The sequence below is a fragment of the Ammodytes marinus genome, assembly GCF_949987685.1.
Source record: "Ammodytes marinus genome assembly, chromosome: 19".
NCBI lineage: Eukaryota > Metazoa > Chordata > Actinopteri > Uranoscopiformes > Ammodytidae > Ammodytes > Ammodytes marinus.
This window is the reverse complement of record NC_137223.1, coordinates 20,646,161-20,656,993: the sequence shown is the minus strand read 5'-3', so window position 1 is coordinate 20,656,993 and position 10,833 is coordinate 20,646,161. Positions and strand designations below refer to the sequence as shown.

Sequence of the window (10,833 nt, the reverse complement as noted above, 5' to 3'; positions counted from 1 at the left end):
ATGCGGCCCCCTGTGTCGTGACTCTGCTGTGCTGTGTGTGTGTTGGTGTTGCAGTCTTGACGCATTGAGGGATAGGCCCCATTTCCAGGCTTTCTCCCCACGCCCGCTCACTCCTGATATCAGTTGTGGAATCTGAAAGCACACACACACACACACACCGAGGCTGTGCTGAGCTGATTTGTGCTGTGGAGGAGGCAGAATTTTGGTCTAATCTTAACTGCAACATGAGCAAAAAGTGAAGTGAGTTCAGTAAAACTCTGACTGAAGTAAAGGTTATCGGAGCGACAGATGAGAAAGGGATTCCAGATGTCTCAATGCTGTGCACATTCTACTCTGATTTGACTTATTTTACATAATGTAGTCCATACAGTAAAAATCTATTAAATTCTAATGTTCAAACATGTGCAGAGCAGACTGAAGATAGTGGTCCATCAAAGCCAATGTGTAGTGTCTACGTAAATGTCAGTATAGCAGAGTTTTAATTATGAAACCCATTTGAAATGTAATCATTTTGGCGTGGATCCAGTGATGGCAATGTCAATCTGACTATCTCAACAATTAATTCGTACATATTATTCATGGTCCCAGGAGGATAAATCCTACTGACCTTTTGAGATGAGTAAAATAAGTAAATTCACATTTTAATTAGGATAATAAATATAAATATGTTTGCAATTGGCTAATGTTAGTGTGCGCTACACTAAAATGTCCAACATGATTTACAATGTCTTTTTAACATGCGCAATATTACACCTATAGGAGAAAGCAGCACTGTTTTATGAATGCAGCCACACAGGGTTAGCATGGTTTTTACACCTTTATTATTTCAAGTTAAAAGGTGACAGAATCATCCTGTAAAAATGATCGATCATCGTCTTAGAAATCAAATAAATGATGAGTGATCCAAGTTTGGTTTTATACTTTAAAGGATAGGTTTACAAGTGTATATCAATACAATGCCTACTAGATTTCCATTGTTAGTTCTTGAAATGCACATAAACAAACTATATATAAAAGGGAAGAGAGAAAAAACATACTTGGAAGTTAACTCATTCAACTCGAAACTTCTGTACTATTACCTGTAATTCTGCTAAACTCTTGAAGTAGGGAGGTCAAAGGTGGTCTGATTGAGCCATTGGTTGGCCAGCAGAGCATGAGGAGTCACTCACAGCGGTAAAGGTCGCAGATCTGTCACTGACGACCTCATTGAGACGGGAGCACAGAGGTTAGCTGAGTTCGCCTCGCTATCTTAAATCTCAACACTCGTCCCTCTGACACCACTCAACTCACCACGAGGACAGCTTAGGAAACAGGTGAGAGGATGGTTTACCTGTTGTTAAAGGTGCAATATGTAACTTTTGAGTGTGTCAGAGAAGGCAACATTTTCTAAGGTATATTCTCGTGACTGAATAAACAATCTTTCCTCTAAGCAAAATTGGATCCCTGAAACACTGTAAAAGTTATGTTTTCACCGTTTACAGCAGCAGGGCCAATGGTTTTGTTCACAAACATAGTCTAGTCTTATGTTTGGTTCCAGGTGCCTCAAAACAATTTAAATTTATTATGATAACATTATTTATTATTATTTAATTAATTAAGGATTACATGCAGGGAAATCAGTTATCAGTTTTATTATATAACTATGCTCTGCATATGTAAACAGTAACACGTAGTCCACCTTTCATTTTTCTTTTATAATGAAGGCCTTTTATGTGAGCCACACAGCTCATATATACAGGTTACAATTTCATGTACTTTTAAAAATGGTTTCTGGACCGAATCCTTGATATAGTACATTTCCATTTTTTTTTCTGGCACACGAGCAAAAAAAATGGAAAAGAATGTAATGGTGAAATAAGTAGTCATCTAAGATATGGACTGTCAATGACTAAGACTGATGACCAGTAATAAATGCTGTGGACTCTGTGTGGATACGATCAGCAGCAGCCCTAATGCCTGGCTTTAATTTCCTGTTCATGAGGGGACGCTATATTAGTCATCGTTAGTCACTGGGAGCCTCACGTTGCCAACTAGCTCTTTCACTTCTCAGTGCAGATATCACAAAAGTGCTCACACAGCAGCGAAGTTTTGACTTTCTAAACATTTCTAAACCCCCCTACATACTTGAAAGAAAGAAAAACAAAACACTAAAATGTATTGACTCAAAGATAACTAATACGTACATGGATGGAAAAAAAACCATTTTAAAACAAGGAACAATTATACATTTTCAAGCAATTTAAATTCATGTGTAAAGCGCATATGACAAACAGTACTCCAAGATCAAGTTTTCAATTTAAATACACAAGAGGTTTTTTTTAAGACTGTTGTAAATATTTGCATATTGACTGTTATATTCCGAGGCTGTACTTTAGGATGGCTAGACTGCGTTATACTGCAAATTCTTCATAATATAATGCCCACCTTATTTGCACAGTAATAATATATTTAGACCAACACCACAAACTATAGCTGCCATAATTACAGTGTTGAATGGACAGTGATTGCTGGCACAGTGTCGACAACAGCTGAGACTTATTCATATGTGTCACAAAGGTAGTATGTGTTACAGCACTACTACCCTCGATTGCGTTATACAGTTCAGCACAAATGTTTTTGGTCACTCAATTAACATATTTGAAGACATACGGAGGCCCAGTAAATCCATGCTACAACGATGTGCAGTTGGAAATATTGCTTTGATGCGATAAGCATAAAAAAAATGTAATGTTAGCTACACTTTTCAAATAAGTAGAAAGTTCAATGTCCCCCAGTCAGACAGATAATTGGGAGTCAACAACACAGCACACCCAGACAAAAAGCAGCGGCAGTAATCCCTTGCTATTCATTTCAGCCCTACTGTATATATACACACTCAAATTGATTTTCTATATCCAGCATTCAAGGCCAGAGCAACAGCATGGTGCCGCTTACATCATATGCAGCTTGAGCAAGTCCCACCAGATCTCTGTTTGGCCTTGTTAAAATATCATTGCGTGTTTTGATGAATGGACCTCTTCTAGTTCATTCATATTCTCCCTTTTTCTAGTTTCCCTACAATGTTTATGAATTCTGTTTTCTGTGACAGAAATAGCACCTGCTCTCCCCGCATAACCATCCATATTTCTTCCCCCCCCCCGCCCCTACTTCCCTGAGGCAGCAAAGTGGCCAAGTTGCTTACACAATGTAAGCAGTGGCTGCAGTCAGGGAGTAGTGGACAGTTTTTTTCCATGTAGTGGCTACCGTGGTTAGTTACAGCCCATTTTAAAAGGTCTCTGGAGATCACTTTGTCTTTCAGTGGGAGTCCTGTGTGAGAGCGGAGTGCACACTGGCCTCCAGCTGGTCTGCGTTGGGCCGAGTGTCCGGGTCCGAGGAGAGCATGTCTAAAAGCAGGGTGCACATGGCAGGGCCGGGAGGGGGCGGCAGGGGGGGCGCTCTCTTAAACTTCATAGGGATACACAGCGGGAGATCGCCGTTCTCCCACAAAGCTTCCCCCAGCGGCATCAGCCAGCCAGAGCGACCCTTACACACGTAGGCACCTAAGAGAGGGGAAAACACACTGTTGAGTCATCGTGCATGTGACGTTGACCGATAGCAACAACAGACGCAGCGGGGAGCCACTTGATCTCATCCGATCGTGGGCCAACATGTTTATTTATTGTTAGTTACACAATCTATTTATTAAACAAAGAAGAAGAAAAAAAGAAAAAAAAAAACATAATTGCTGCTGCTAACATCTGCTGCTTCTTTTTACATTTTTAAATATAAATCTGTATTTACTTTTTTTAATATGTCTATTGCTGCTATCTAGCTTGTTTTTTTTTTGTATCTCTGTGCTACCTGCTGATGGAATTTGAATTTCCCTGAAGGAACCTTCCCTAAGGGATCAATAAAGTGTCTTTATATGTATTTACAAGAAGTGCCTCAATAGTCAATAGACTGGAGCAATGCAATCACCATACACAGGTGTAATCCACTTATCCTTTATAATAATCAGATTTTTGGTTTTACACATTTCACACATGATGGACTCTGTGTTTGTGAAATATTGTCAGGCAGCTAAACTACTTTTTAATAGTCAATAAACTGGACTGGTGTTATGCTGTAGGTCTTATAGGTAATTAGGATGAATTGTAGGACACAGTTTGCTCTGCATGCTAAAGTAAAGGGGAATTAAAGGAGGAGTCTGCGATTCTGGAGAACTCTTGTTGTCAAAACCACTTTGTCAAAGTCAGTGAATATCTCTTGATCCGCTACCTGTCCAAACTGTGTTAATACACATCCTAGGTTCTGTAAACGGGCATTTAAACAAAAAGGGACCATCATAGCCATTTCTATTTCTATTTTCATGTACTGCTCTTTTTATGGATGATGTGAAGTCTATAAGTCGAGTGCATGGACTTGATGGAAGAAACGCAAGAGGTGCTGTCTTCTGTCTTGCTCCTCGACGGTGTTCTCTGCACTCCACTGCCAAGTCAAAAGGCTTTGTGGGTCTTGAAAAAGTATCAAGTAAAAAAAAGAATGGAGCATTTTCTCCGTCTCTGTGAAAAGCCTCCAAGCTGTCTCTCCCCATTTTTCTCAATGACAGAGCGCATTGTGATTGGGCTGCTACATTCCAGTTGCGTTTTTTTATTTATTTTTTGATCACCGACACCCCCCTCTCTCCCTCTCCCAATCGTTACCATTTCCATTCAGCCTAATGCGGTATCAGTGACTCAGGGAGGTTCTTCTCAAGCACTTAACGTAAAGGATAATGGTTCATACTCCCCCTGCCTCCAGGTCAATTTTTTTGTGAACGAAATGAGACATCTGCATTAAAGCCATTTCATTAGTCTGACAGTGGAGTGCAGAGGAGAACTGGGCCTTGGCGTCCATTAAGACACTTTCTCGTCCTAAGGCGACACAGGGTTATGATTAAGAAATAAGACATTAAAAAAGAAAAAGAGATTCAAATATATATACTCTGGATTGGAATGCCCGGCACGTTGACTTCCCTGGTTTAGCAGACTTTATGGGCCCAATTCACTACATCAAATTTCTAAGCAATGACAAGTAATTTACAACAAAGACAAATAAGGAAATTGCAATTACACAAAGACCAACCACATCTGCAGCTTTGAATTAGCATCAACGTGTAATTGATCTTCATTAATGCAGGCTGGGCACAGGGCCAGGAAGAACCAAATAAAAAGATGGGCCAGCAGATGGAATAAAAAAAACTTTTTTTCCCCAGATTATTAAGAAGAACCTGGTATTTCCTCACATGCTGTCAACAACAGCACTTTAGGAGTATGAAAGGCTGAATTACACGCTGTCGGATTGAATTATAAGAAGCCCGGGCCACTGCAATACATATCAAAACGTACATAGCATAAATCATTCATCGCTTTTGCCATTTAGATTTATGATTGTACCATCCATGGTTAATGACTGAATGATGTATAGTATGTGACATTTTTAATATGTGCCAGTTAATTAAGTCAAACTGGATTCAGTGCGATGCGTCATCAACCTGCCTGACCACACACTCAACCTTTATGTGAGTGTTCACCAAAGCGGAGCCGGATACTACATGACTTGGTGCCTGTGCTGATGTGTTAGCCCTAGCCAATACTGACATAATCTGAATTCATATAAATGCATATTCATGTATATGGAACTTCTCCATTGGCCCCATTGTGTTCCTTAATGCTTCGTTTCCACTGAGCAGCACAGTTCGGTATGGCTCGGCACGGTCAGCCTACATCTGGATTGCGTTTCTGCTCTCAGCACCCTAACCCGCTGAATAATTCAATGGACAGGGAAAAATGCCACTCAATAAACAAAAAGCTGCACGCCGACATTTTTCTCTGAACACAAGACTGTTCACTCTTGTCACACGCCGGTTTATCTCTGACATTGAAATGATTTTGTCGACCAATAAACAGACAGTTTGTGGCACCACCGCTTTTGGGACGGCTTGGTACCCCAAACGAAACGGTGACACAAAAAGGTGCTGCAAGGTTTGCTTATTCTGGTACCCTTTTCAAACTTTTGACAGTGGAAATGCAAATAAATGTGTCCTGTATCGTACCGAACCGCTCAGTGCAAACAAGGCTTTAGTTGCTTATCTGTTTCGTTTGTCAAAGCATCAGGTATTCTCTTTCTCTGTCTGGCCTTCTCTATTGACTCCCCACTGTTCCTGTGACCCTTACCCAGTTGTTCCTGCGTGGTCCCTTCTTCCACAAAGGTGATTCTCTCCAGGACGGCCCAGAACATCACCCCCAGGGAGAAGATGTCTGCCTGGGCTGAGTAGGTGAGTCCGCCCCACACCTCTGGAGCCATGTAGAAGTCAGAGCCACAGGTGGAGGAGAAGTGCTGCCTGCTCACGTCCCCAACACCTTCAATCATCTTGCTCAGTCCAAAGTCCGCCACCTAGAGGTCGGACAGGAAAAGTCAGCAAAAAAATTAAATCATTTTTTATGTTTTTTAAAGATATTTTTTTTATTGATAGTGTAGAGACAGAGTTGAAATGGGGCAGAGAGGGGAGTGACATGCAGAGAACGACCGCGGGCTGGAATCGAACCCGGGTCTGCTGCTGGCCGAGGCCCATGGGGGGGACGCCCTACCAACTGAGCAAAGGGCGCCCCCCTAAATAATTTGTTTAAGTGTAAAAGTTCATTCACAAATCTTCTTTGTTTCAGTTGTAAATTCTATGTAAAAGGGACATAGTGGAAAAGTAATGTCCTCCTCATACCTGATGTTTAAAGCTATTTAAAAATGTGTGGAAGACTGCTACGATAGTGCAAAGCATCATATTTGTGCTCCTCTTTTTAAAGAACCTGTGGTAAAGTTTCTGAACTTCTGACATGAACTTGATCAATTCAGCATGTGGTATTTTAAGTGTTTGGGTGCACAGGCATTAGCCCAGCATTTCAATTTTCAACTACTCTTTCATGTTGCTTTTTCGTTATATCGTTTGTGTTGTTTCAAGTTTGTTGCTGCTGTGAAAACCAAACACCCTGGAGAGAAAAAATAAACTATGAAATAACTATGAAGCACTATGACGCTTTCCCATTTAAAAAGTGTGAACTCTCAGACAACTTGGGTACTGACTCATCTCAACACCTCGCCTCCTGATTGGACGTTACAGGCGGAGTCAGCGATTCTGGAGAATGCTTGTTGTCAGTCACAATCACTTTTTTGTGTGAAAATCACTGAATATCTCCCCACGATCCGGTTTTAATACCCAGTCTAGGCACTGTAAACGGGCATGTTGCTAGCGACGGTGGGCTCCTTTGTTTACATACCAGTTAACAGTGCCTAGGCTGCATGTTTTTTTTGTTTTTTTTCCTTCACCACACACACCACACACACACACACACACACACACACACACACACACACACACACACACACACACACACACACACACACACACACACACACACACACACACACACACACACACACACACACACACACACACACACACACACACACACACACACACACACACACACACACACACACACACACACACACAGTACGGACAGCTAATAGAGTGTTGGGAGATATATTCACTGATTTGGACAAAAAGTGATTTTGACCACAAGCATTCTCCAGAATCACCGACTCCGCCTTTTACATTGTCACCTACATCACAACTATCTGCCCACCTTGACAACGGGTCCTTCTGGCGTCACAGAGACCAGCACATTGTCCGGCTTCAGGTCTCTGTGTGTGATGCCCAGGCTGTGCAGGAAGGCCACGGCCCTGCAGAGCTGCAGCACTACGTCATGGTTCTGCTGGGCGTCTGGAGGCCTGGACAGCAGGAACTGATTCAAGTCTCCCCCGTCACAGTACTCCATCACCAGCCACAGGGCCAGGCAGCGCGGGGGCCTCGGCTGCTCTGACTCACTCTCCGCCCGTCTCTTTCTGGATCTGCTTTGAAGCCTTTGTGGGGTTGTAGAATTGGAATCACGTGCGTTAGATTTGGTCCTGTCCTGGGATTTAGCCCTAGCCTGGACAGTGTTGGTCCGGTCCTGTAATCTAGAGACAGTCTTAGTCCTCCCTTGGGTGTTGGACTGGGGGTTATTGCTTTCTTGGCTTTGCGTGGCTCCGACCACACAGCCCTTCAGCACGCTCTCGACCAGACGTAGAGGCAGCTTTCCTGCTTTCAGGTTCCTCAGGCTCCTTGGCCCGGTCTGCAGCAGGCAGCTGTGCAGTGCGATGACGTTGACGTGGTTCTTGGCCGTGGCTCTCATGGCCCACAGCTCTTGCAGGTAGAGTTCAATGCACTCGGGGTTGTTGCAGGGCAGCCGCTTGATGGCCACCTTCTGTCCCGTTTTGGCCATATGGCCCTCAAACACCACACCGTAGCTGCCTCGCCCCACCTCCTTCTCTAAAGTGTAGAGCTCCTCCATCTCTGATGTGACTAGTGACAAAATAAAATGACAAGAGCCAGATTTAAAAAAATAATAAAAACAAGGAATGTGTAGCATTAAGGTACGGTACACAACTGTCCTGGCAGAGGGATCCCTTATTCTGTTGACTCTCCCTGAGATTTCTCAATTTTTTAAATCCCGGTAAAGGGTTTTTTACTGGGAGTTTTTTCTCAGCCGAGCTAAGGGTGTAAGGGCAGAGTGTCATATTTTATGGAATGTAAAGCCCACTGAGGCAAATGTATATTTGTGATATTGGGCTATACAAATAAAACTGATTTGATTTAATTTAAATTACTGTATTAAGCTACAAACACTTCACCAGACTGGCTGTCAGATTTTAAAGATCATTCAAGACTCCATAACAAAGTAAAGTGACCTGGAACAATGTCTACGGTTAACATCTGTTAATTTTTTTATATATCTGTTTACACCACTTGTAACTTATATGTACATATTTTATATATACTGTATGTATACATCTATATGGATAACATGTATTTCTATTTCACAGTATTCTATTTTATTTACACTTTCTTCAATTTTATATTAAACGTATATGATATACCTGGTCTCTACAATTTAAATTATACTTGCACTATATCTTATACTTGCACTATATCTTTGCACTATCTTCTGTTTATCTGGACATCGGGTGGCTCTCCTCACTTGTCTTTTATAATGTTGTCCTTTCTTTTCTGTTGCATTGATGAAGAGAGCCCGAGACTCATGAGTCAATCATTTTATTGCGAACGACTGCTGCTTTAATTGTTGTACAAAACACTTTACAAATAAACGATCTTGAGTTTTGCAGACGTTACATCGACAGCTAACGTTAGTAGTATATCACTCACTTTCAGCTGTTAACGATGCAGAGAAACACCGTTTGTATAAAAACAATGCCTGAGCTTTTCAAAGTCAACACTAAGTCACTAGCATGAATTAACTGTACACACTCACGCTGTATGAATGTAACATGGCGCTGTCTGTCTGTTCTGTGGTCAAGCTAGCGTTACTTTTAAAAGGGAAGAGCTGTCATTAGTTTCATTTCAAACTTACCCACAAGAATTCAGCTCACATTACCGGCAAAGAATCGACTTGAATCTGCACTCTACCTGATTGAAAGCCGTCTCGCACCCTATTTAACGGAATGTTATATATCTTTCTGTTTGTATTGTTGTTAAACAGCTGAGAACAAATCGGAACAAATCCGTCAGACTTCCGTGTCTACATTCGCAGCGTCCCGCTCTGTTCGTACGTGCGTCCTGATTGGCTACGGCAATCCAGACGCGTATTGTGATTGGTGGGTAGGAGGGCCGTAGAGTGCACTATGATTCGAATTGTCCAACGACTGCCAATGAGGAAATTGACACGGAGCATAAGGAGTTGTGGTCATAGAAAGTATATGCATAATTTGTGGTGAGTGCTTTTGAAAGGTATGAATAATGACACCAAACAGACTACTGGTTTTCCCCAATATATATATTGATATGAAAGATATAAATATAGAAAAGAAAATATTTCAAGGGTAGGCCTACGACATGCATGCAGCGTCGTCCGAAATGATCATTATCGTATGTAAAACTAGTATTACAGTTTGCTGTAGGGTTGACGGAAGCCTACACCCATTATTGTAACACACAACATAGCATAACATTTCACTTATGAGCGAGAATGCATGAAAGGGGGTGGGCGGCTATAAAAAATTATTGACGAAAAAATATTTAGAGTGGCAGGAAATTAGTTTTTTTTTAGGGGGCCCCTTGACCGTCCAGCTGATTTGGTCCCCTTCAGCCCCCAGTGTTGACTCATTACTGCCTAGCAACAAAGTAATATTCACTCAAATGCAATGCTAGACGATGCAGTTTTCAGTAAAAAAAGGTTTGTCAGACGTGGCATGCAGTCAGAAGTGAATAGATGTAAGTAACATGTGTCTTCTCCTAATCACTATATAACATTTACTGTAGGCTGTATGCACTGTAGCCTACATCAGGAGGACCATGAAATGTCTTGGTTTATGGATTTAAAATGTATTCCACATAACAAAATGTTTTCCATATTCTAAGGAACTGTCAGGCACAACAATAATCAATCATTGACAGAGGAGTAATGAGTGGCACCTTGCTGGCCAGAAGTATTTTTTTCGGAGATACACACATTAGGCCTAAATATAAACTGAAAAGCATTTTCGAATAAATAATGAAACACATGATACAAGCGCAGAGAGTGCTTGTATCACTGAGTCAGAATCTGAATCAATGCTCCATTATTAGCCGAGGCAGTTTTGTTATCGTGGAAAAGAAAAGCACTGCAAATGCAAAAACACCTAACTTCCATCATCTCTGCAGTCTCATTTAATTACGATAGACCATCTGAACAAATCACACACAACTATAAACACACCCACACA

General features: G+C 41.5%; 1 protein-coding gene across 1 annotated transcript; it reads right to left on the bottom strand.

Annotated features, from left to right (window-relative positions):
• Positions 1-3,243: 3,243 nt before the first annotated feature.
• On the bottom strand, positions 3,244-9,508 carry LOC307266370 (serine/threonine-protein kinase pdik1l-B). Its single transcript, XM_080048369.1, has 4 exons — positions 9,483-9,508; positions 7,659-8,416; positions 6,195-6,414; positions 3,244-3,539 (listed from the first exon to the last, which is right to left on the bottom strand). The coding sequence occupies exons 2-4, from the start codon at positions 8,403-8,405 to the stop codon at positions 3,295-3,297; spliced, it is 1,212 nt and encodes a 403-aa protein (XP_079904495.1). The 5' UTR covers positions 8,406-8,416; positions 9,483-9,508; the 3' UTR covers positions 3,244-3,294.
• Positions 9,509-10,833: the final 1,325 nt, after the last annotated feature.

Excerpts from the sequence above, each read along its gene's own strand:
- LOC307266370 (XM_080048369.1), bottom strand. The coding sequence starts at position 8,405 with ATGGAGGAGCTCTACACTTTAGAGAAGGAGGTGGGGCGAGGCAGCTAC. Across the intron at positions 6,415-7,658 it reads CAGAAGGACCCGTTGTCAAG|GTGGCGGACTTTGGACTGAG; the intron begins GTGGGCAGATAG and ends TCCGACCTCTAG. Across the intron at positions 3,540-6,194 it reads GACCACGCAGGAACAACTGG|GTGCCTACGTGTGTAAGGGT; the intron begins GTAAGGGTCACA and ends CCCCTCTCTTAG.